Source organism: Aquarana catesbeiana, linkage group LG03 (assembly GCF_042186555.1).
Source record: "Aquarana catesbeiana isolate 2022-GZ linkage group LG03, ASM4218655v1, whole genome shotgun sequence".
Taxonomy (NCBI): Eukaryota; Metazoa; Chordata; class Amphibia; order Anura; family Ranidae; genus Aquarana; species Aquarana catesbeiana.
This window is the reverse complement of record NC_133326.1, coordinates 562,455,540-562,482,947: the sequence shown is the minus strand read 5'-3', so window position 1 is coordinate 562,482,947 and position 27,408 is coordinate 562,455,540. Positions and strand designations below refer to the sequence as shown.

The 27,408-nt window shown below is 44.0% G+C and overlaps 1 protein-coding gene across 1 annotated transcript in view; it reads right to left on the bottom strand.

Moving 5' to 3' along the window:
• Positions 1–27,408, bottom strand: part of NUP205 (nucleoporin 205) — a 189,108-nt gene that overhangs the window by 149,297 nt on the left and 12,403 nt on the right. Inside the window, 6 exon segments of the mRNA XM_073623597.1 lie at positions 2,383–2,558; positions 8,537–8,701; positions 8,813–9,041; positions 11,751–11,910; positions 13,339–13,483; positions 23,965–24,136. Coding sequence (XP_073479698.1) covers positions 2,383–2,558; positions 8,537–8,701; positions 8,813–9,041; positions 11,751–11,910; positions 13,339–13,483; positions 23,965–24,136 — 1,047 coding nt within the window.

Here is a 27,408-nt window from a genome sequence, read left to right as displayed (position 1 = left end):
TACCAACTGCATTTAGGCACCGGTCCTAGACTGTTCAAATAAATAGCTATGCCAGAGCACTGTCACATGGCAAAAGGAGTGACATCATTGCTCGTCCTAGTCTCGAACACTTGGGGTCAAGAGGGATTTTAGCACCAGAAAACAGTGTCAGGAGGAATACTGGCAAGGTGAGTATCAGTGGGTTGGAGGGGCGAGGGCTCCGTGTCTGAGCCTAGGTTCACACTTGTGCAATGTGGGAACCAGCACGATTACAGCACCGGTTCCCGCATCTCTCAGGCATGTAGTTCACACTGCCCTCTGCAAACAGCTGTGGTTGTCAATACATTGTTAATGACACCCCCAAATCGGGTTCACAGATCGCAGTGTGAACTGTGAACTCCTGCAGGAATCAGATCGCATAGGTGAGAACACCCATGTGATCCGATTTCAGTGCGGGAGGGGGGAGTCCCTGCACTTTTTTTTCTGCAAATCTAATGCGAGTTCAGCCATACAACCTTATGGCTGAACTCGCAATGCACAGACATCGCATGTGATCGTTACCCTGTGGTGCGGGTGTGAATCACATGCGATGTCTGAGATTGCATATGTGTGAACCTAGGCTAAATGGATGCGCGACGCTGCAGCTCGGCTGACCTCATAGCAATCTGCTTGCTAGGGGGGCACTCGGCAGGGAGGGGCCAGAAGGGCCGAAAAAGAACCCGAGAAGAGGAAGATCCGGGCTGCTAGGTGCAAAATCACTGCACAGAGCAGGCAAGTGTAACATGTTTGTTAATTTTTTTTTTTTTTTTTTTTTTTTTTTCATTTAAAAAGGCTTTAGTATCACTTTCAGCACTGTAACAATTCTGTCAACCTTCTTTTCCAGCTAAACCAAGACATACAATCAAGGTTGGAAATGTACATATTTTAAAGTGATTCTAAAAGGCTCAAAATTTATTTTTTTCAAAATATTTTCAAACATGTCATACTTACCTGCTCTGTACAATGATTTTGCACAAAGCAGCCCCAAACCTCCTTATCTTGGGTCCCCCGCTAGCACACCTGGCTCCTTACCCCACCCAGCACCCCCATAGCATGCTACTTGCTGTGGGGACACTTGTGCATGGTTGCTCCCCAGCCAGAGTGTGGCTCGGCCCTGCCTTTCCTCACTGGCTATGACTGAATGCATTAAGATAAAAAACCTTTTGCCTTTAGAACCACTTTAATTACAAAAAGTTAAATCTAGTTTTTGAGACCCAGGAGAGGGGAGAGTTCTCAGTAAGGAAGTTACTGCTCTGAGCTTCAACAAAATGGCAGCCTGTAGCAAGCAATAACAGGAGCAATGCTGGAAACAATTTACAGCACATACTAATTTTGGTAACATAATTATTTATGTGGAATATATGTTCTTTTGTTAATGAAAATTGTTATCAACAAGTTATGAGTATTAAAGTCCTGCTTTATGCTGCACGATTGACTATTCAAAATAAACAGGAACTTGGTTTTCCCGTTATTGGATGAACTCGATAACAATTAAAAGTGGATATAAACTCTCAGTAAAGTGAACAACCTCAGATGATACACAGGGATGAAACAAATCTCCCTACATATGTTTTACATGTATAGATGCTGTCTTTGTCTTTATACATGGTTTAGAAAGTGCACATAGTGTTAGATTTTCTCTTCCTGGTTAGCACTGCAGAGAAGTCTGGGCATACAGCCAAGACAGCTGATTGGAGGAAAGGAACACCCCCTCTCTCCTCATAGGTAGAGACTTTGAGCTTTAATCCTTGAATTGTTCAGCTTTGTGCTAATCTATTTATAGCATGCTTCCCAACACAAAACTCTGGCTGCTTTTATCATATGTGACAGAGAACTTGTCAGAAATTATCATGCTGATAACAGAAGAACAGAGCAGGACACAGCTATTGGACATAGTGCTTTGAAGAGAGATAAGAAAACACTGCAGATATATGTGCCCAGCTCAAATTTTATGAATCAGGTTCACATCCACTTTAATATTTACACAATTTCAGCGAGGATTCTCAATGCCTTTTCAAAAATAAGCCTCAGTATTTCTATAGGGATTCTGAATGTAGAGAAGTCAGGTATAGTAGAACACTAAAACAAAAAATCAAGTCAACAAGGACTAGCCATTCTAAACAGAGCAGGCACCACAAATCATCCTTTCCAACAAATGTAACAAAAAAAACTCTTATTTGCACCACTATAAACCTATTTTTTTGTAGTTAATTAATAAGGGAACATTTTTTCACGATTTCAGAAGTAAACCATCCAATGTGATTCCCCAGAAGCCTACAAGGGCACTAAAACAAGTGTTGTCTAAAAGCACAGTCTCCCATCAGTGACATAAATAAATGGTGAGAAGAAGGATCTGTGACATACTTTCATGGGCATCCGAATAAGGAAATCCGTGATGAGAGAGTGAATCCTGCGGATGAAGAATTCTTCATGGAAGAAGGTTTCGGCACACACCACTGCATCTGTGAGGAATAGGAAGGCATTGCCTCCTATAGCCATCTCAGCTATTACTTCATCGGCCTCTGTGAATTCTGCAAGAGCTAGTAGAGAACAGAAACATTATTGAATTCAGAACATATTTAAATTGTTTTTTTTTTTTTTTTTAATTTTGTTTAGGTTAACAAAGGATCCTGGTGCTTTAAAGTATGTTATACAGCACAGTGCTTTGCTGTGTAATTTGGCCCCCTGTATCACCTGAAATACCTGGCTGATCCTGCCATTTTCTGCCCGCCCTTTGTAAACTGACCACGTTTTATCATGGCTGCTGAGTCCTGACGTGGTCAGTTTATGTGCCTCCGTCATTTGCGGTGTCTCCTGTCTCTGCTGAGCTCTCCCCTGTAATCTCCCTTCCCTGCCTGTCAGCTCTGTGTCCATACCCGTCACCTCCTTAGATTAGGGTTAAATTTACATTATCCTCTCGGTTGGTTCATGGAAAAAATAAATAAATAAAATCGGTGTTCATGTGACTCGCTGACTCTTGCATTGCAGCGGGCGGCCTGACCTCAGCGGGGGATCCTCTGCCCCGCCCACTGCAGCTGTCAGGCCCATAGAGGAGAAAGTCGGCGGGTCACGTGAGCGCCGATCTGCGCTCTGTAAACAGGTATATAGCTGCATTTGTTTTTATAAAAGCAGTCACAGGGGGACATTACATTAAAGCAACGGAGAGGAGTATGTAAATTTAACCCTGTGGGTTAACAACCAACCACTTTAAGCTGAACTCTAAACCGATAAAAAAAAAAAAAAAAAAAAAAAAATTGTATTTTTGGTTAACATGTAAAATCCTTCTTGGAGTATATCATAGGACACAAGATATCTTCATATTCATTACGATCGTGTTATACTGCCTCCTCTAAGTTAATTGACACTGGCAAAAAACACACAGAAAATCCCCTCCTAAGCATAAACCTTCCCAGCTAGGCAAGGCTTGAGTTTTTTGTAGCAAGCTATGAACCACAAAAGCAGAAGACAAAGGCAGAAGGGTGGGATCCCGGTGTCCTGTGATGTACTCCAAGAAAAGGATTTTTCAGGTAAAGCAAAAATCTATTTTTTTTTTTTTAATCTTACATCTCAGGACACGGGGTATCTTCATATCCATTAAGACACACAAGTCCCAAAGCACTGAATATGAGGGCACCATGGCAACAACCAAACCCTAACAGGTAAGAACCTGATGTAGCAACCTGCAGGACTTGCCGACCAAAGGTAGTGTCATCAGTGGCTTGAACATCCACTTGGTAAAAATATGAATCAAAGACCAGGCAATTTGACATTCCCTGGATCAACTTTACCTATAAATATTAGTATCCAGTTACATTTTGTGCATTTAGGAAAGAATTGGAATGCACCGATATAATCGGCCACCGAAAATTATTGGCTGAAAATAGGGTTATCAACGTTTTGCCAATAGAGAAAAAAAAAAGGGGGGGGGGCCCATAATGGCATGCTGCATCCTATTGACTCCAATGCAAAATCGTGTCCCATTGACGTCAATACAAGTCCAACCTATGAGTGTGATTTTATGTCAGTATTACATTGCATAGCCCTGTATGTTATTGTCGTTGAGGTGCTTATCTAATACTTTTTTGAAACTATTGATGCTCCCCACCGAAACCACCGCCTGTGGAAGGGAATTCCACATCCTTGCCGCTCTTACAGTAAAGAGCCCTCTACACAGTTTAAGATTAAACCGCTTTTCTTCTCATTTTAATGAGTGGCCACGTGTCTTATTAAACTCCCTTTCGTGAAAAAGTTTTAACCCTATTGTGGGGGTCACCAGTATTTGTAAATTTTAAATCATATCTCCTCTCAAGCGTCTCTTCACCAGAGAAAATAAGTTCAGTGCTCGCAACCCTTCATCATAACTAATGTCCTCCAGACCCTTTATTAGTCTTGTTAAACTTCAGGTAACATCTAACAGCACAAACCACTCCCAAGGTATGAAGAGCTTTGTCCCCCTGCATCTGAGGTTTGGGGCATAAAGAAAGTAACACCTTGAGGTTGAATGCAAGATTTTTCTCTGGTATGAACCATCCACAGCTCTATTGTTTAAATGAGAAATCCCGATTCCCATATACAGTGCCTTGAAAAAAGTATTCACACCCCTTGAAATGTTCCACATTTTGTCATGTTACAACCAAAAATGTAAAGGTGTTTTGTTGGGATTTTATGTGATAGACCAACACAAAGTGGCACAGAGTTGTGAAGTGGAAGGTAAATGATAAATGTTTTTCAAAATTATTTACAAATAAATATCTGAAAAGCATGGAGTGCATTTGTATTCGGCCCCCTTTACTCTGATACCCCTAACTAAAATCTATTGGAACCAATTGCCTTCAAATGTCACTTAATTGTTAAAAAGAGTCCACCTGTGTGTAATTTAATATCAGTATAAATACAGCTGTTCTGTGAAGCCTTCAGGAGGTTTGTTAGAGGACCTTAGTGAGCAAACAGCATCATGAAGGCCAAGGAAAAAAACAGACAGGTCAGGGATAAAGTTGTTGAGAACATTAAAGCAGGGTTAGGTTATAAAAAAAAAAAAAAAAAAAATATCCCAAGCTTTGAACATCTCACTGAGCACTGTTCAATCCATCATACGAAAATAGAAAGAGTATGGCACAACTGCAAACCTACCAAGACATGGCCGTCCACCTAAACTGACAGGGCAGGCAAGGAGAGCATTAATCAGAGAAGCAGTCAAGAGGCCCATGGTAACTGTGGAGGAGCTGCAGAGATCCACAGCTCAGGTGGGGGAATATGTCCACAGGATAACTATTAGTCGTGCACTTCACAAATCTGGCCTTTATGGAAGAGTGGCAAGAAGAAAGCCATTGTTGAAAGAAAGCCATAAGAAGTCCGGTTTGCGAGAAGTCATGGACACAGCAAACATGTGGAAGAAGGTGCTCTGGTCAGATGAGACCAAAATTTTACTTTTTGGCCCAAAAGCAAAAATGCTATGTGTGGTGGAAAAGTAACAGTGCACATTACCCTGAACACACCATCCCCACCGTGAAACATCATGCTTTGGTGATTCTTTTCTTCAGCAAGGACAGGGAAGCTGGTCAGAGTTGATGGGCAGATAGATGGAGCCAAATAAAGGACAATCTTAGAAGAAAACCTGCAAAAGTCTGCAAAACACTTGAGACTGTGGCAGAGGTTCACCTTCCAGCAGGACAATGACCCTAAACATACAGCCAGAGCTACAATAGAATGGTTTAGAACAAAGCATATTCCTGTGTTAGAATGGCCCAGTCAAAGTCCAGAGCTGAATCCAATTGAGGATCTGTGGCAAGACTTGAAAATTGAAGAATGGGCAAACATTTCACTCTAGATGTGCAAAGCTGGTAGAGACATACCCAAAATGACTTGCAGCGAAAGGTGGCTCTACAAACCATTGACTTGGGGCTGAATACAAATACAAGCCACGCTTTTCACATATTTATTTGTAAAAAAAATTTGAAAAACATTTATCATTTTCCTTCCACTTCACAATTATGGGCCACTTTGTGTTGGTCCATCACATAAAATCCCAATAAAATACATTTTTATAAATACATGTTTTTGGTTGTAACATGACAAAATGTGGAAAATTTTAAGGGGTATGAATACATTTTCAAGGCACTGTATATGGGGATCGGGATTTCCCATTTAAACAATAGAGCTGCAGCATTTGATATCCTTTTGAAAAAGTAAATTTCAGACAAAACATGTAGGGGCAGCACCTAATGCTGCTAGTTGAAAGGAGTTTGCATTAGGCAGGCCACAGATAACTTGATTTTCTTTCCTTCCACCATGGGTGATAGGGGGGAAAAAAAAAACTCAATTTCCCCATCATCACATTCAGTGTTTATGGGGGAATGCCTCCCACAGCACTACTGTACTTTGCCAGCAGGGAGGGTGGGTAGCATTCCCGGTTGGCAGAATTAATGATTACTGCTAGCGGCTATAGCCGCCAGCAATAATCATGAGTAGAAAAATTCAACATGCTGGTTGTACCAAATTCAATCGATGGATCAACCTGGGTACAATCAGCCTGCCCATATATGGATCGAAATTCAGCCGGTCCTTGCTGAACCGGCCAAATTTCGATACACGTATGGACAGTTTTATTCCTGGGTTTGTCTACCACACATATATGTACACGTATTTATACCACACGTCATGCTTCTTGCAGGGAAACTGCTCACCAACACTTTAGCCATAATATCCTGCACATCTGTAATGACAAAACCACCAGTTGAACGGAGACCTTTAAGAGCCGGTTCACACAGGGGCGACTTGTCAGGCTACTTAGCCGCCTGACAAGTCGCCTCCCGTTCTGTACAATGGAACCGTTCTAATAGGAGAGACGCAAGTCGCTCCGACTTAGAAAAAGGTTCCTGTACTACTTCGGGGGCGACTTGCATAGACTTCTATACAGAAGTCGTTTTGCAAGTCGCCGCGGAAGTCGTTTGCAGGTCGCCTCGCTGAGGCGACCTGCAAGTAGTGCCGCCCCTGTGTGAACCGGGGCTTAAGGACAAACTAAGGGAATTTGGGAAATTCTCCAGGTAACTGCCTGACTCTGTAAGCCTGCTAACAGGGTTTTCTCTTGTCATTCAATGTTTCCAAATCCAACAGCCACAATTGCCAGTTGTAGAGCTGCCCCCACCAGAGCAAGGGAAGCTTTAAATAAGGCCTCCAGACGTTTGTCCAAAGCGTCTTAAAAATACCGGAAACCATGCGATTCCCCTTGAGATAGGAAACTGCCAGAGCTACTGAAGGCACACTCCTTTTCTTATTGAATTCACTTTCTACACCTTTTGGCAGGAACAAACACTTTGTCAAGGTAAGTTCAATCCACATACAAAACCTCTTTTAAACGAGAATGAACCAGATATGATTGAGGATGTTGTGGTGGACGCTGTGATCCAAATCCCGTAACCTTGGGAGCAGAGAACTTGGGAAAACAGTAGCTTTAAATTGATCCAGACTACCTCCATGAGAAAACCGTGCTGCATGGCACAGGAGAGACAGATTAGGATGGGCAACAGCAGGGAACTACTACAATGGCACTCATCATTCCAATCTTCACCCATCAAGGCAGGCCAAACCATGGAGGGATTCAGGGACTCGACTCCCCAGCTGGGGATCACTGCCCTGGACCTGTATAGCACTGGTCCTTAAGGCAATATATCATTGCACAGGGTCCCACTGGACAGAGTTCAGTGCTGACCGGCAACGTTACTGGCCGTCCCCGTGTCTAGTGGGGGGTTCAGGTACCATTTCTCTGAGCATAGTAAACTGTAAGCAACTGATCTGGAAGAGCCAATCTCCTAATCTCAGATGGAATTCTTGAGAAACTAGCTATTATCGTGCAGAAACTGCACAGGCATGACCATCACTAAAGACACTAGCAAAAAAACTGAAGCCTTGGCTGACTGAGAGGGGATATGCTTACAAGGGGATTTCTTGTCTTATTTGCCAGTATCCAATCACCTAAAGGTGACAGTATAACCCTATCATAACCAATATGTAGATACCGTGTCCTGGGATGTATGATAAAGAAAAAAAATGTTCCCCTATAGTTGCAGTCACATAATTTACCCACTATATGCAGGCTGCTGCTTCATGTATATATTTTCTCTGCAGGGTGCTCAGTCTTCTTCCTGGCAATGAACTCTAGACATGGTGGGGTTAATAGCTTCTGGTCTTCAAGCAAAACTGCTTTCAAGCCAGTTTGACCAGGGCCCGTCCCCTCCTCACCTCTTATTCATTGAGAAAATCCTATGCATTGTTTACACTGAAGCTCCCATATATGCATTTCAGCTGTGTATTTAGCAGTTTGCCTAGAGTTCAGTTTTAAAACACACACACACACACACACACACACACACACACACACACACACACACCTTGCATTGTGCATTTATGTTTATATACCATCCTCCCTGTGGTGCTTGCTTTATGCATGTTTACTTCTTTTTTCTTGACCTATCCGCTTAAAAAATTTGATTAACTGAAGATGATAGAGGCTTGTGCATACCTGTAACTTCTGATAACTGAGATACACCCCGGAGAGTGAGGGCCCATGCCAGACGCACAGTAGCTTGAAGCCCGGCTGATTTCCATGGCTTGGGGTCTTGAAGGCGCTGGTGAATGGCTGTCACGTACTGTCTCTCGTTGAGAAGAAGCGACTGTTGAATTAGTTCTAGGAGAGTGCAGAGCTTACTTAGCTCTCAATGAAGCAATAAAATATTCTTAACATAAAAGAACTATAAAACATATCAACCAGGAGGCAGCAAACTACGTGTGGTCATACCATCTCGATCTTCTGTCCCATGCTCCAAAAAGCCCACATCCAAGCAGTATAGGAGGGCCATAAGGAGGTACAGATTTACGCTGTCCAGTGTGCCATCTGCTTCCAAGGTAACTTTTTCAAGGTATCCAATCAGAAGCAAGGTATCATCTTTACGCAGAGAAGACTGGCAGGCCCAGGAGAAGAGGCTCTCTGCCAAAGACTCACGGCATTCCTTTATGAGGTCTATCACCTAAATAACAAAATCCAAAAATTACTAACAATGATTGGGTACTTGCTGTGCAACCATCAATATAAAAAATTTGGGAAAACACCACTGGTGTGTAATATATATATATATATTTATATTTATATAATTTGCAAGATGTAAAAGAAAATGAGGCCATCTACATAAATTAGAAAAAAACATAATTGAACAGGCCTTTCACACCATCTCTCTTTCACATATTATGCAGTTTTAACATCTCTACCTGGACACTTGACAAAAATTCACACCTTAAGGGTATGTTCACACCAGCCGCTGCGTTGTAACGTGGCAGCTGGTGTGCGGTGCGGTTCAGCCAGATCAGCAAAGTGCTGATGCACTGATCTCGCCGCATTGCACTGTTGCTATTTTTTAAAGCAAACCTTATTGAAATGTTACACAGAGATCGCAAAGTTCAATTGGCCGCTACACAGTGTGAGGCAGTGAACTGCCTCAGACTGCGTTGTTCTGAAAAAAAAAAAAAAAAAAAAAAAAAAAAAAAACACAACTGCACACAATGGTGTGAACTTGGCGGATAAAAAGACAGATCATTTTGCCTTAACATGCGGTGGTACTGCACTGGAATAGCTGCCCAACGCAGCCCCACTGCATATGGTGTGAACGTACTTTCAGCCATGTAAATCGAAAAATGTAACACTTCCCACCCAGCCTAATTGTCAAGTGACGGCTGGGTGGGACCTTTGTCGTTCAGAGTGGATGTCACAGGACTGGCTGTGTCCACCAGACACAGCCAATGACTGATCAGTGTACCAGCCTGCTGTCGTTACCATGTCGCTGTGATCAATCACAGCAGCTCACATGACAATTGTAAACTATGAATGGCTTTGATTCATGCCATTCATTGTATACAATTGTGTTAGCTGTGATTAATGAGTGATCACATGGTACACACAGGCCAATCAACCCCCCAGTCCCATGATCCCCTGCTGTCAGGCACCGGGACGCAGCTTTACCAGTCCGGGGATTTGAGATCCTCATGGCTTTCTCTCCTCTCAGCACCGACGGGACAGTCTAGATGGATGATTGGTCAGCGCCATCCATGTGACGGTGCTGACCAATTAGAATGCCTCTTGTCTGTACACCCTGAGATAGGATAGGAGATTAAGCGGTAGGAATTGCAAATCCCCAGACCGGTGAAGCGACGGCCCAGTGCCTGACAGCAGGGGATTGCGGGACACTGGTAAAGCAGGACGGGGGTCCAATGTAAGGTCACCTTACAGATTTTCTGTTAAGGTGAACTTACACTTTTAGGATTAGTAAGCTGCAATATTTTAAATATATGTTTTTGGGCTTAGCGCCAAGCTGCCACATTAATACATACAGCTGAAGTAATCGTTCTGTGCTGGGAGCTTGCTTACCTAGCGCCACCAGCGATGTGATCGCGCTGTCACAGACAGCTCCCAAGAAAGTGTAAATATTTCGCCAGCACACCATGGATCTACAATCACCGTTCAAAAGGTTTTTTTTGCCCTCACCACAGAAACCTATGCGCCAGTGTAAACATCTGAGAGGTAAAAGTGTGACAGCCATGAAGATGTGAAGAAGCCAGGAGGACGGAAAGGAAACAAAGAGAGAGAAGAGAAAGAGAAAGGGGGAACTATCAGAGATTTAGAGTGATTGAAAAGGGACAAAAAAAAAAAAAAACCCTCACACAATAAAAAGTTATTGAGTGGGAAAAATAAAATGGAACAAAACCATGAAAATAAAATACAAAAAGGCCTTTTGGCTCCTTCACCTCTCCTCAGATGCTTACTGGCGTACGGGGTTTCTGTGGTGATGGCGGCCCCGCAGCTAGGCGGTTTTTCCCACCGCCTGGTTGCTAGCAGCGCGGCACGCATGTGTGGCACACGTGGCACGCTCTGATTGGCAGCCAGCTCTGTGACTCGATGGCATGTCCACCGGTTCCTAACGACCGCGGGTTATGATCAGGCGCATCTGGCTGATGTGCCCGATTGGCAGAAGCTTTAATGATAGGCTCTATATGGACTATACCCCCCTTACTATGTAATCCATTTTTGATGCTTGTTACACTTAGCTCTGTCACCATTAGCTTTTTGAATATATTTTGGCGGTGTTTGATGCCATCTGACGTCAGAGGATGGGGGTGGCACTATTTTTCTCATGTTCTGATTGGTGGTCCAATAAATGTACATATATTATGTTTTTCCACTGATACATTTAATCACACGCCTGACGAAGGGGTCATGCGCGACTCTGAAATGTTGCACTTATCTCTGTGATGTGATCTCTCTGCAATAAAAGCATTTGGACGGTGATTGTAGATCCTTGGTGTGCTGGCAAATTTATACACTTTCTAGAGGTTTCCAGGACCCAGCTGGTAATCGTTAGAGCACCTACTATTGATGAGCCTTGTTTTCCAAGAACATGTGTGATAAGAATATAGGCACGACTGACTCCCAGTCACTGTTTATGATTGTAAACTGGTGGAACGGGCTTCGGATGACATGATCACAGAAAACTAAAAATCACACAAATCCCATGTAATGTCTCCAGCTTATGAACTTTTAAAGGGCCAGCTGCCTCCAGCTGGAAAGGGTTAATTTAGCCTAACATTCCACAAAAATAAATACATATTTATATAAGTATTAGAGAATAGGCACATAGAAGGAATTTCTCAAGCAGTAGTGATCTTGTTTAGTTCTGAAGTTCACTTGCCTCCTTTCGATGTTTCTCATTGCCCAGCCCTCGTTCCTTCTGAAGTTTATCAAATTCATTGTTCACATTGATCTGAGAAACCAGGGTGAGGATCTTCTGAGTCAGCCCGCTCTCCATGAGATCATCGGCAAAATGAGTTGTCATGGCCACAACCTCTGGACTGTGAAGGAGAAGAGAAGACTGTAAATTGGGCCTTCCGTAGCAAAACCATCAATTAGATAATAAATACAGAGTGCATGGATGGAGCGGCACATTACACCCAGCATAAGATTTCGTTTTTCTCCAGCCCAGTCCTGTATGGAAAAGCAGGAGACTTGATTTTTCTCTGCTGCGGGTCAGTACCACTTACAGGCCTTGTCCTTCCATCATGTGCCACTCCCTATTCCTTCCGCAATCTCTTCAGTGTGAACCCAGAAATGCAGCATTTCTGAGCATTCCTAGTTCATAGCTGTCAAAATCTTGATAGAAAAGCCAGGTAAACAGCAGACCAAGCACAGTCCTATGCCTAATCCGCTGGAGCAGAGGGCAGGGGAAACATTAGGGGTCCAACAGACCCTGACGTCTTCATAAAAAGGATTAGTCACTTAGCCTATGCCAACGCTGGAGGAACTTGATTGCATCCTTCAGATAAAAATAAAGTTAATTGAAAATAATAAAGTGTTAAAATGTGAAATAAAATAAATAAGGACAGTAAAAAAATAAATAAATAAAAAGAAGATTCCTTTACTTCTCTTTTATTTATACTTACCTAGGTAAATGCAGCATTGTCTGATGCAGCATCTGTCTCCCGGTGCCCATGCACTGAACACCGAGCAATCGAACACCGCCGATCACACGGTTTTCAGAGCTCCGTGAGCAGAGAGCTGCAGACTGTCAGTCACAGCTCTTTGCTCTATACCCTCCTCACTCACTGGAGCGCTGGGCTGTGGAGGGAGCTGGGGGGGCTCAGGCTCTCAGCCACTCGCTGAGAGGCTGAGCGGGGTGTTAGTCAAGGCACATGGCAGACCCAGACTCCCACTGTCGGGATGACGCGGTGCCTGGAGTGACATTGATGACGTCAGCAAAGAGCGGACTTCAGTCCGCTCTCTTCTGAAAACAGGTCACAGGAGTGCAACGAATTGCACTCCTGTGACCGATAGGAGAAGTCCAGCCAAACTAGCTTTGGCTGGACTTCTAATTTAACAAAAAAAAAAATGCACTTCCATCCCACACACACATATACACAGAAACACAAATGTAAAACAATTGCACACCGCATATTAGATATCACTGAGAGTCCTCATTTACAGTTAATTCTAAACTCATGAGCTGTAACGGCATTTAGAGCTTCACCTATTGATAACTAAGATATAATACCCAAAGTTATTTTAGAAAATATATTATGGTCTTGAGGTCAAGTAGTTCTATAGCCAAATATTCAGATTTTAACCACAAAGTGGTTAAAAAGAGCACATACAAAAGTACAGTGGGGAGTGGCTAAAAACTTAGCGTTGACAATATATGCCAATATGAGAAGTAATGGTTATATAAAATGAATAATGAGGCTTTATTACACAATGAGAGCTTTCAAATAAAAACTACAAAGTACCTGAGATCCAAAGTAAAAGTCCTTCCTTTCCGGGACTGGATCAGAGTTCTTAGAGAATTGGCAATACATCTTTTCCCATCCCAGTATAACAGAACAGCAACGAGTCCACGTGTCAGACCAGGAAAGTGAGGCTGTTGGTGTTCTCCTGCACAGGTGCAAGTTCATGTTAATGTGGGTAAGTAACTCTCTTAAAGAATCATCACGAGTTAACTGAATAAATGTAAATCACATTTCTTGTTAAAGTGGACCTCCAGCTAAAAATACAGCCTACAAACAACAAATCATGTTCAAAAAAACAAAAAAAAACAAACACACGCGATTATACTGCACCTCACCAGTCCTTATATGGAGGTAGCTGCTGTCATTTTATTTTTTTTTTTCACTCATTTCCCCCCCTTCATTTTACCAACTCATTGGACTTAACATACTTCTTGTCCTAGGGTGACAGCTTTCACTTGCTGTACTATATCTATGGACGAGGAGCAGTGTTGTCACCCTAGGACAGAAAGTGTGTTGGGACTACAAAACACATTCCTTTACCAGGAATGGGCCAGGGCATTGTCCTATAGTTCACTGGAAATGGATAACAACACTAGCTGATATTTCTGTGCAAAAAAAAAACAAACAGGAAGTCATTAGTTTAACGACTTTCTGGCAGGATCAACATGTATTTTTGCACCTATTGAATATTTATAACAAAATGCTTTCCATTTGTAAATACAAGACCAAAAGAGTAATTAGGGTAAATTTATTATTTGAATGGACATACACATTAATAGTTCCACATGCATTGCATCAATTAGTAATCCTGATCTCTCATTCTGTCATAAGAGAACCTGTTAATGAATACTGCTATGCCAAGCACTGGAATGCAAAACTGTATGTAAGTAAGCTCTGAAAAAAAAAAAAAAAAAAAAATATACATGATTTATGTTGCTGGTGGGCAGTAGAATAGACTGTGTTCACGGACCAGCTTTTAAAGCTCAACTCCGGCCTTCAGTCTTGTACAATTGTACAAGCTCCTCTGTCCTGTAACAAAATTGTATACTACCACAAACAAAAGAGGGCGCACTAGCCTAGTGCATTATCTCACAGCATTTATTTAAAATCAACAAGAATAATACTCACAAACGTGAATTAAAATCCCTCATAGGGCTACTCAACTCGGTGATGATGAAAAAGGGTTACGTTTGAAACGCGATAGCCATGCATCCTGGCGAGTTCCCCCTGCACTCTGGAGCGTGCCAAGTCCAAGACTACTGGGCTATAGACGAGTAGCTTGATGAGCGATTTTAATTCACGTTTGTGCGTATTATTTTTGTTGATTTTAAATAAATGCTGTGAGATAATGCAGCATCCTCTAATGTTTTGGTTTTTTTTGTAGTGACTTGAGGACATCCCCAATCCTAGAGGACAGCAAGGCTCGAAGCATTCCCTATTGATGTGGTGTCATTATTTACACCTGTACCAGGATATCACACTTATACGCAGGAGGCATTCTGTCATTACCAAAATAGCTTACTCTACTTTTACGGCACACGAGTACATCAGAAGCAGCAGCAAGTCAAATAAAGCCTACCCTATTTCCTGACTGGAAGATGTCTAGCATCATAAGGGCCATTCCTCCCCAGCCTGACTGTCCCTGGACCAATCCCTTTCATTTTTTTGTATTTCAGTTCTTTCAATCATGGAGGCACAGCATCACACAAGGGTGTTGCCCTGGGTAACACCCACTGCTCCAAACTAAAATCCACCCATCAAGGAAAGGCATTTTGATATTTGTATAACCCCTCTCAAGAGCAAGCAGTGCTTGTATCGGGATGAGGGCTCTAGGGAGGAGTACAAAAGCAGGGTACTGCGAAATTTTCAGGAAGCTCTGTACAGTACTCTGCATGCACCATATACCTGCATTGCATAGAGACCCCATGATGACATCACTGGGCCTAAAACAAGGTATGTAATGAATACAGAAAGATTTTATTTGAAAAGTGAGCATGTTCATGGTGGGCACCCAAGAAGGCAAAATATAGGCTGATTAAACTTGTTCCCAAGCATTTTATTGTACCATAAAGTTTGTCATGTCTCCAAGCAAGTTACCAATATATGAGCCAGGAGTCAATTTTAAGGCTGCAGGCAACACTTGATCTCTAGTATAATTGCGCACAGTGCTTTACAAATAATATTAAAGGTAAAAACACTTTAAAATGAAAAAGTAAATAAATAAAAATAACAAACATGCATAAATATATTCAAGTGCAGTAATCAATCCAGTCCAACAATTAACAATGAGTCCAATGCTGTGATTGTGCTCAGTGCCACTCCAGATAGTTTAACATAAGTGCCACATAAGGCAGACCCATAGGTTATACAATTTTCTTTCCTTCCATCATGGGTGGAAGGAAAGAAAATTGCTCGATATTTCCATCAACAGTCAGTGTGGATGGGGGAATCCCTCCCATAGTGCTATTTTATTCTGCTGGTGGTGAGCGTGAGGAGCCTTCCCCTCCAGCAGAATAATGATTAGCGTTCCAGCAGTAGCCGACGACACTAATTTGGGAAAAACCCGACAGTCTGGTTGTACACAAGTCAAACCGCCCAATTTTCTATCCATGTATGGGCAGCTTAAGAGTTACTCGTGTGATTACTTCCACACAGTATCTCCACTATCAGTGAGATCACATCCGCTGGGCACATACAGCGGCACTTCCTGAACTTTGTGACATCTCTAAGTCTTTTTATGTAAGTGCACTTACTTTTAATTTTGTATTAATAAAAACTGCATTTCACAATGAAAAGCTCTAATCCCTTCTCTTTATCGATCTGCCATATACTTTTGCCATATGAGCGATTGAAATGCTGAAGCAGATTGGAGAGTGAAGTGTAAGCTCTTTGGCACTTTTTGACTCACTTGTTAGATCAATCTTTTCCAGTGAGAGCAGTTTGAAGCTGGGGTTCACATTCTTTGGAGGTACTGTGTGGCAGATAGAACGTGGAAGTATCATTTATGTGGCACTTAAAATAAACTATTTAGAGTAGAGGTAGAAAAAAGGAGGGAGCACCCAATCTCCAATGAAATGCAAGTTAAGAGGTAAATTTAAAAAGGGGTTGTAAAAGGCAAAAGGTTTTTTATATCTTAATGCATTTTATGCATTAAGATAGAAAGCCTTCTGTGTGCAGCAGCCCCCGTCAGCCTCTCTCTTACCTGAGGCCATCTAGCTCCAGCGATGTTGAAGGATTGTCTCTGCTGCCCAGGACTCCCCTCCCTATTGGCTGAGACAGCAGTGTAGCGTTATTGGCTCCAGCTGCTGTCAAAGTCAGCCAGCCAATGAGGAGAGAAAGGGGGCGGGGACAGGCCACGGCTCCGTGTCTGAATGGACACAGGGAGCTGTGACTCAACTCGGGTGCCCCCATAGCAAGCTGCTTGCTGTGGGGGCACTCAACAGGAGGGAGGGGCCAGCAGCACCGAAGAGGGACCCGAGAAGAGGAGGATCAGGGCTGCTCTGTGCAAAACCATTACACAAGGCAGGCAAGTATAACATGCGTGTCATTTTTCTTGTTCAAGTATTTTATTGAAATGGAACAAGAGTTCAATTGACTCAAAAAAAAAAAAATAAATAAAACTGAGGGAAATAGCTCCATATAGCAGTAAAAGGGAAAAGGGGGGGGGAGGGGTTACAAGTAACATGTCCACAATAATGCCAGAAAATGGTACACATGATCGGTACAGGGTTTGTAATAAAATAGGAGATCAAAAGTGTAACACTGTGGAGTATTAATTTAGAACATGTTATAAAAGTGCTGAAAAATCGAAGCGAGCAAAGAGTTCATGAACATCCACTGACAGTACAATGGAGTTGGGATTAAACATATAAGTAAGAATTACGAATGGGGCGCGTGGACAAGCAAGCAGCACTCCGCTATGGGAGACTGAATGTGTCGGGACAATTTAAGTGAACTGATTTATGGGGGTGATCCCGCTAATGAGGGAAAGTAAATAACAAAAAGAAGTAAGAAAGAGTGCGAGAGTAGGTACAGGAGAAGAAAGTGGGATAAGATGGGGGGGGGGGGGGGGTGTTTACCGGGAGGAGGGCAAAGGTGGGGTCCGATGCCAATAAACCATCAAGCCTTAGAAGTTGGAGTGTTAGGGGAGGAGGAAGGTGCTGTCAAATTCTGGTGGAAGAAAAAGGTCTACCCAGGGTTGCCAAAGACGCTCATATTTGGAGACCTTGTCAAGGATCACAGCTTCAACTTTGGCGTGAATAATTGCCCGGGGTACTATGTTTGACTTCAAGGCTATGTAAGCTAGGGAATTTCCAGGCCTTTGCGATTGTTTGCTTCGCAGCAGTAGTAACCTGTAGGAGCAGTTTAAATTGGGGAAAAAAAAAAAAAAAGACCCTCCTTCAAGGATGCTGCTGTCTGCTCATGGTGAACGGGGAAAGATCCCAAATGGTTGTGTCTGACACCAAAATCGGAATGCTGTGTGCAGCAAACACAAACATTTGGGACCTTTCCCCGTTCACTATAAGCAGCCCTAAGCAAGGGGGAGTCTGTAAACCCTTTACAACCACTTTGATAAGGCTTTCCTCTAGCTACCCTGGATATCCCCTAAACCTACACGGTTTAGGAGATGTCATTGGCACATGCGCACTGAAGCAACAGCATGTACGTGCTGTTGCTTCAGTTAGACTGTGCCATTACCGGCGGCTCGGGTGCACATGCGCGGGAGTGACATCATCACGGCTCCGGCCAATCACAGCGCCGGAGCCCGCTATACCCGGAAGTAACACCGGGAGCGATGTCGCCGGCCAGATCGGTGAATGAGAACTGCTGCAGGGGCATCGATCCAAGGTAAGTAATACATAATGAACTAGTATGCTATGCATACTAGCTCATAATGCCTTTGTCTTGCAGGTTTTTTTTTCTTTATCGTACATCACGGGACACAGGGCAGCATAGTAATAACTATGTGGGTATATAGGCCACCTTCAGGTGATGGACACTGGCACACCCTAAGACAGAAAGTTCACTCCCTATATAACCCCTCCCATACCGGGAGCGCCTCAGTTTTTTCGCCAGTGTCTAAGGTGTTGTCACGGTTAAAGATGTACTATGAAGAGCTCCACTGGAGTAATCCTTGCTGGAGCAAGCTATGCAACCGGATCCATTCAAAGTGCCATTAAGGCCAAAGTGGATGGTACCCGGGCCTCGTGGCGGAAGAAACAAGGTTTTGCCTGTAACACTTCTCTTTGAGAGTTGGACCCTGGGATCCCGTGCTTTGGTCATGCAGCCAATACCATAAAGCTTTCTGGCAGGGTTCTATACAGGTCCAAGGGAGTGGAACCCCGATAATAAGGGACCCGGTCCTTGAAGGTTTTTTAAACGGAAGCCCGCCATGATGGGTGAAGATTGGGTCTGTCTGGTTATACCACAGAATCCTGCGGCGGAATAAGGTAAGTGAAGATTCCTAGGAAATTTCAATTTTTTCTATGGCTTCTTCTATGTAGTAAATGCTGTCATGCCTAGCATTCGCCACTAGAGGGTGTAAAGAGCACATACCTTTCCATGCTTTCCAGATCTCAATCTGTCACAGAAGCTGCCAGGCTTCCTCCAGCTAAGCAGTCCTAAGCCACCAGTAAGATGGTGGAGGGGGGATTTTGAGAGGCTTCCCCCACCTGGGCAGGTTACCTACTTCCCCTCTCCAGGAGCAGGCAGGGGGAGTCTGTGGATGGTCGGCTGTGTGCCGCTCCACTCACCCTTCCACTGCACCTAGCAGGTATCACGTCGGCTCCGTTTTTCCTTCCCCCCCAAGGGGGGGGGGGGGGAGAGGCTGGTACTGACAGCGGCTCCTTCCCCGCCGATCGGAATGGATACCCACCGGGGAGAAGGGGGGGGGGGTTGGCTGAGCGCAGCAGTGGCATGGCTCAGCGTCAGCACGCAGGAATGCAAAGCTATAAAAGCCTCTATTGCCATGCTTCATTTGGCTGACGGAGGGACACAAGAGCAGACGGGGGCATGCGAGTGTGGTGATGGCGGCCTCCCCCATCAGGTTCAAGGAGTAAGCCCAGGGTCAACCCCAGGGACAGAAGAAGTCCTGGGGGAAAAAGCTTGTGAAAAACCTCCTTATGTAGGGGTGCCCCCGCTCGCACGGGTGGGGGGTAAGACTTCTGCACCTCAAGGATATGGCAGGAAGAGATTCAGGACAAAATGGGTCATCTCCACAATAGATCTAGGGTACAAACTAGAGTTCCGAGAGTTCTCATCGCCTCATTTTTTTAGGTCAAACGTTCCCAGAGATCTAGGGAAAAGGCAATCTGTTTCTGGCTTTAGACCGGCTGTTATTTCAAGGGGTGATCATGGAGATCCCCACGGAGAAGAAGGGGGTTAGGATTTTATTTAAACCTCTTCACGGTGCCAAAACCAAATGGAGATGTCAGGCCCATTCTGGATCTCAAAGATCTAAATCAATTCCTGAATATCCGCTCTTTTCGCATGGAGTCAATCCAGTCTACAGTCTCCATCCTACAAGGAGGAAAACTACTGGCCTCAATCAACATAAAGGATGCATACCTGCATGTACCTAATTTTCCCGATCACCAGAAATATCTGCGATTCGAGGTAATAGGACACCATTTTCAGTTTGTAGCCTTGCCTTTCGGTCTAGCTACTGCACCCCGGGTTTTTACAAAGTTTTTGGCCCCTCCTCTGGCCAGACTAAGGGCTCAGGGTATAACAGATCTAGCATAGCTAGACAACCGGCTGCTGATAGACCGCTCAGTAGCCAACTTGAACCAAAGTGTGCTCAGCACAGTCAACTACCTGGAATACCTAGATTGGATTCTCAACCTAGAGAAATCTTCTTTAAAGCCACTAAGAAGGCTGGAGTATTTCAGTCTAATCATAGATACAGCCCAGGAAACTGTGTTTTTGCCCCAGGCAAAGATTAGCACCATAAAAGAACTGGTCCAGGTGGTCAGGGCGAAGAAGGATCTTTTCATTCGCCTTTGCTGTTGCAAAACAGTATCGTAGCTGCTTGGAACAAAAAGGTCCAAGCCTTAGATTTCCCAATGCGTCTGACTCCAAAGGTGCGCCAGAGCCTCAGTTGGTGGTGGATAACCAAAAACCTGCAGAAGGGGAAATCCTTACCAGTTACCTGGAAGGTGGTAACAACAGACGCCAGCCTTTCGGGCTGGGGAGCAGTCCTGGTAGGAGTGACTGTCCAAGGGAAATGGTCCAAAACTGAAAAGACCTTGCCCATCAACATTCTAGAAATTCCTGTGGCACACTTGGCTCTGAGGGCCTGGACATTCCGGTTGCAGAATTGTCCTGTCAAGATCCAATCCCACAATGCCACAGCAGTGGCCTATATCAATTACCAAGGGGGTACCAGGAGTCACGCAGCCCAAAGAGAAGTGAACCATATCCTGACTTGGGCAGAAGAGCATGTACCTTGCCTGTCGGCAGTCTTCATTCCAGGAATAGAGAATTGGTAGGCGGACTTCTTCAGCCACCAGCAGTTGTTCCGGGGGGAATGGTCTCTTCACCCCGACATCTTCCTGGCCATATGCCCAAGATGGGGGATCCCGGACGTAGATCTATTGGCGTCCAGATTCAACAAGAAAGTGGACAACTTTGTGTCAAGGACAAGGGATCCACTCGCATGCGGAACAGATGCGTTGGTGGCCCCGTGGGATCAGTTCTCACTGATTTATGCATTCCCTCCAATACTGCTGCGACCCCGGCTTCTTCGCAAGATCAAGCAGGAAAGGAAGCCGGTGGTTCTTGTAGCCCCGGCGTGGGTCAAAGATGGTGGTAGGGGACCCTTGGACCCTACCACTACGTCCAGACCCGCTCTCACAGAGACCTGTATTCCATCCTACCTTACAAACTCAAAGTTTAACAGTTTGGCTATTAAAACCCACATTCTGAAGAATCGCAGGCTTTCCGGGTCAACGATATCTACCTTGGTTAATGCAAGGAAGCCAGCTTCCAGAGTCATATTATAGAGTCTGGAGGGCATATGTTTCCTGGTGTGAATCCAGGGGATGGCAACCTCGGAAGTATGTCATAGGTAGAATTCTTGCCTTTCTGCAATTAGGGGTAGAGATGAAGCTGGCCTTGAGTACCATCAAGGGTCAGGTCTCGGCCATATCGGTATTGTTTCAACTACCACTTGCTTCGCATTCCCTGGTCCGTATCTTTCTACAGGGGGTAACGCGGCTTAATCCGCCGGTTAGGGCACCCTTGAATCCTTGGGACTTGAATTTGGCTTTGTCGGTATTACAAAAGCAGCCTTTTGAGGCGATACGACATACTCCCTTGATCCTTTTGACAAGGAAGCTAGTTTTTCTGGTTGCCATATCTTCTGCAAAAAGGGTATCAGAGTTGGCTGCTCTTTCGTGTAAAGAGCCATATTTAATTATTCACAAGGACAAGGTGGTGTTGCGTTCTCATCCTAGTTTTCTGCCAAAAGTGGTGTCAGGTTTTCATCTGAACCAAGATATTATTCTACCTTAATTTTTTTCCAGAACCCTGTTCTACGGAAGAAAAGGTCGCTACATTCTCTTGATGTAGTAAGAGCAGTCAAAGTCTACTTGAAAGCGACTGCTCGGATCCAAAAAAAGGACGCTTTGTTTGTGTTGCCTGAAGGTCCTAGAAAGGGACAGGCAGCGTTGAAATCTCTAAGTGGATTTGGCAAGTGATTATTCAGGCTTATGGTTTGAAGGGGAGAATTCCACCTTTTCAAATCAAAGCGCACTCTACCAGGGCTGTTAGTGCATCACCAAGCCTCCATGGCTCAAATCCCCAAGGCAGCACCTTGGTCTTCAGTCCATACATTCACTAGATTCTATTAGGTGGATGTAAAAAGGCATGAGGATATCGCCTTTGGGGGCAGTGTGCTGTAGGCAGCAGTATAGGTCCTCAAGTCTGATGGCGCCCTGCTTTGTTTGTGTCTCCCTCCCCTCAGATAGCATTGCTCTGGGACATCCCACATAGTTATTACTATGCTGCTCTGTGTCCCGTGATGTACGATAAAGAAAATAGGATTTTTATGACAGCTTACCTGTAAAATCCTTTTCTTGGAGTACATCACGGGACACAGAGGCCCTCCCCTCTTTTGGATATACGTATATTGCTTTGCTACAAAAACTGAGGTGCTCCTGGTATGGGAGGGGTTATATAGGGAGTGAACTTCCTGTCTTAGGGTGTGCCAGTGTCCATCACCTGAAGGTGGCCTATATACCCATATAGTTATTACTATGCTGCTCTGTGTCCCGCGATGTACTCCAAGAAAAAGATTTTACAGGTAAGCGGTTATAAAAATCCTATTTTTGTTTGTTTGTTTGTTTTGTTTGTGAGTTTACAACCACTTTAAATTTTCCTCTCAACTTGCATTGCATGTGGAATGTGGAAACGACCCCAAGGCCGTACCCAATGGCAGCAGCCTAGCCCCCAAAAAAGGACTAACCCACCTTCTTCTGGTGTAGTGGGGCAGAAAGCATCGGAAGAGAACTCATCCTATCCGCCCCCACCTTCACCTAACCATTGACCTACAATCGACTGAGTCAACCCTACAGAAACTTTTTGGAGTGGCAATGAGAACGGTCTAACCATTGGACTCGTTAATTGTTGGGCTGGATGACTGCACTTGAATATTATTATACATGTTTTTATTTTGAAGTTTTGTTTTTTTTTTATAATTATTTGTACAGCACTGTACCCCATTATTCAGGAGTTTCATGAACTTATATTTTGAGGGTCTTGTGGCAGCTGCTGATATTTGGGTATCACAAAGAGTGCGGGTGGTTGTATTTTGATTAGTAATACTACATCCTTTTATGCATTTCATCTTAAATTTTCTATAGCTTTATTTTATTAACATATACAGTGGCTTGAAAAAGTTTTTACACCCCTTGAAATTTTCCACATGTCGTCATGTTACAACCAAAAATGTAAATGTCAATTTAAATGTATTTTTGGGATTTTATGTGATAGACCAACAAAAGTGGCACATAATTGTGCACGTAATTTTTTTTTTTTTTACAAATAAATATCTTCCATCAGGACAACTACTCTAAACATACAGCCAGAGCTACAATGGAATGGTTTAGATCAAAGCATATTATGTGTTAGAATGGCCCAGTCAAAGTACAAACCTAAATCCAATTGAGAATCTGTGGCAAGACTTGAAAATTGCAAAGAATGTGCAAAAAAAATCACTCTTGATGTGCAAACCAGGTAGAGACATCCCCAAAAAGACTTGCAGCTGTAATTGCAGTGAAAGGTGGTTCTACAAAGTATTGACTCGGGGGGCTGAATACAAATGCACGCCACACTTTTCACATATTTATTTGTAAGAAAAAAAAATAAAAACCATTTATCATTTTCCTTCCACTTCACAATTATGTGCCACTTTGTGTTGGTCTATCACATAAATTCCCGATAAAATATATTTACGTTTTTGGTTGTAACATGACAAAATGGGGAAAATTTCAAGGGGTATGAATACTTTTTCAAAGCACTGTAAATTATGTTATTTAATAATTGACTTGTTAGTTCTGCTCGTGCAGTTTCCCTTTCATTAATTAGAGCTATGAAGCTTATTTTAATGCCAGACTCATCACTCACCAGCTAAAAGAAGCTCCACAGCTGCCACTTCTCCGATATTGAACAAATCGCTGAGGATGAAGGCCTCCTTGATGAGAGACTCTGGGAGGAGCTGAGTCCCCTGCCGACCCTTAATGGCCACTCCTTCTGTGCTGGCTTTCTGGATTTTTTCATGTTGTTGATGACTTTTTGGCTGGAAAAAAAAAAAATTCCCAGACAAAGAAAAAAATAAATTTGTAAAAATTGTATATACCATGCCATTCATACTCACACAGCTACTATGAGATTCGTATTCTGTATTAAAAACTGGTTAATCCTGTTCACCTTCTGTTCATGCCCCCAGGTCAGCTAAGGATTTTACAGTTGTAGTGGCAACTCTGCACATGCTCAGTTATCAGTGAGTTTCTATGCTGAGCATTTCCTCCCTACCACATCTGAGCAGCCCATGTGACTATAGACACACACACGTGAGCGAATATATAGTGGTAAATGACAGCCCACTTACTCCCTCCTCCCCACTAACAAAGACAAAAACATGGGGGTGGGGTATTACATGTAAATTGATGAAGGCTTCATCTCCCTCTTATTCTAAGACACAGGCTGGAGGGGTGTGACAGCCCGTGACTGGCAGAAATCTGCCCACACCATTTTATTGGCGAAAAATTACAACGATTTAATTTCAAATATATATATTTGTATGACAATTTAAAACAGTTTGAGATTATTTTATTTTTACTCTGTATTCCAAAGGTTGTTTCTTTTTTTATCTTAACCTTTTCATGTAGGTGCCTTCAGGCCCTTTAAAAGGTTTATGATGCTGGGGTTAAGAGCACGTGACCGTCGTGACTGGCTGTCACGTGATCTAAAAACTCCCTGATCACTGCCTGCTTTTGGTTAGGCGCCGGTAACTGTTGGGAGCGAGCAGCGCGCATACTCTCGGCACAGCTGTTTGGGCAGCAATTCACGCAAATACGCGCTCCCTAGCGGCATATTTCCGTGCAGCCGGCGCCAAGGGGTTAAACATGTGACCAGCAGCAGAGAACTAGAAGCCCCTCCTGCTTAAGTTTCCCTGCAGACAGGCTGGGAAAGAGCTGGGTCATGTGACAGCTGTAGATCGATTTTTTTATTTTATTAAAATAATTACAGTGCCATCATCCACATACAGAAAGAGAAGGGATACTGTAAATTAAACAGTGCTCGTTTATCATCACTTTAAACTAGGGATGCACCGAATGGGTTTTTTGGTGCCGAAACCGATACCGAAAAGAAATCTTCCTTGATCCCGAAAAACCGATACAACACCGATATCGAAAGTGACTGTTTTTAAAAATATTTTTTATACAGGAGATGGTCAGCAACTGGGGACATGGTACAGGAAATGGTCAGAGACTGCAGAGATGGTCAGAGACTGCAGAGATGGTGCAGGAGATGGTCAGAGACTGCAGACATGGTGCAGGAGATGGTCAGAGACTGCAGACATGGTGCAGGAGATGGTCAGAGACTGCAGACATGGTACAGGAGATGGTCAGAGACTGCAGACATGGTACAGGAGATGGTCAGAGACTGCAGACATGGTACAGGAGATGGTCAGAGACTGCAGACATGGTACAGGAGATGGTCAGAGACTGCAGACATGGTACAGGAGATGGTCAGAGACTGCAGACATGGTACAGGAGATGGTCAGAGACTGCAGACATGGTACAGGAGATGGTCAGAGACTGCAGACATGGTACAGGAGATGGTCAGAGACTGCAGACATGGTACAGGAGATGGTCAGACACTGCAGACATGGTCAGAGAGTCAGAGACTGCGGACATGATACAAGCGATCAATGCAGCCTCAGTGTCCCCAGTAGTGCAGCCAGTGTCCCCAGTAGTGCAGCCAGTGAAGGGAGAGGAGAGCTGCCACCGCCTGATTACTTGATTACCCATTGGACGGGTGATCTGTCTATCAAAGTGCCCGGACAAGGGGGAGGGGCTGTATGTGACGGCACGCAGCGGGGAACACACAGCTATTGAAATGAAAGCTGTGATGTTCCCGGCGCTAGAATCAAACAAGCGGCGGCTCTCCTCTCTTCTACGATACAGGAAGCCCCCCTGATAGGCGGCGGGGGTGGAGCCCCGCCCCTGCCCCACCCCATTCGGTATCGGCAAAAATTCTCCTTCGGCTTTTTGCCGAAAGGGCCATTTTCGGCCGATATGTTTCGGCGGCCGAAATTTCGGTGCATCCCTACTTTAAACCACTTATCTCAGCATTCTGAGCCAATTTCCAGGCAAACAGGTAAATATACATTTATATTTTACATTACATATGCCAGTCTTGTGATTCACACTGCTGTCACACCACACAGCCAAGCCAGGAAAACCAAAATTTCTTATGGCAGCTTCCAGTGTCACATCCAACCAGCTTACTGGCCAATATGTAAGCATCATAACCTCAGTCCAGTGAGGAAGCAGGCGACACAGGAAACTGCAACCATCAAACAGCATTGTCATCTGCTTTGTTCTGCAGTGTGGCAGTGGTTTGTGGATCTCAAGGCAGGCTGAAAGTAATCCTGTCGTCACAAGGTCACTTGTATAACTTTTAACAAGAGGGTGAATACATTTTTCTTTCTCGTACATCACAGGACACAGAGCCTCAGTAATTACTGATGGGTTATATAGGGTATCACTAGGTGATTGGACACTGGCACACCCTAAACAGGAAGTTCAACCCCCTATATAATCCCTCCCCTTACAGGGATACCTCAGTTTTTTCGCCAGTGTCTTAGGTGTTGGTCACGTGTAAAGATGTCCTGTGCTGAGCTCCAAAGGGAATATCCTATACTGGGGCAAGCACCTTCCCCCCCCTGAAGGACCTGGAATATCTGGCCAGGGAGAGCCGTTGGGGTCAGGGGCTGCATCTGCTTCTGGCACTTCAGCCCCTGTATACATTACGCAGGAGGATTTTTTCCTCAACCATTAATGGACTAGAGGAAAGATTAATGGCCTTAATCGCATCTTCACTCAGTGGAAGAAAACGCACTAGGTCTTCCTCTGTTACACAGGACCCTCAGGCAGAGTAACTCTGGGAAAAAGGAGAAGAATCCCTTTCAGAGGATCGGGATGGGACTGATGATTCCTCCTCTGAGGAATCAAGTGGAGAAGGGCCCTCTTCAGCTTCTCAGGATGAGAAGGTCTTAGTACAGATCCTTGCTGGATTGATCCGCTCCACATTTAAATTACCCGTATCTGAGTCAGTTAAAGAACCCTCTTCTTCTTTAGGGTCACTGAAGCCTCCTCAAACAACACATGCTTTTCCTGTTCATAATTTGCTAGAAAAGCTCACTTATTCTGAGTGGCATCACCCAGATAAAAACTTTTTAGGCCGAAAAAAATGTTTAACACTTTATCCTATAGAAGAAAAGTTTATAAAGATGTGGGGGACACCGGCCGTTGACGCCGCCATTTCCTCCGTAAATAAAAG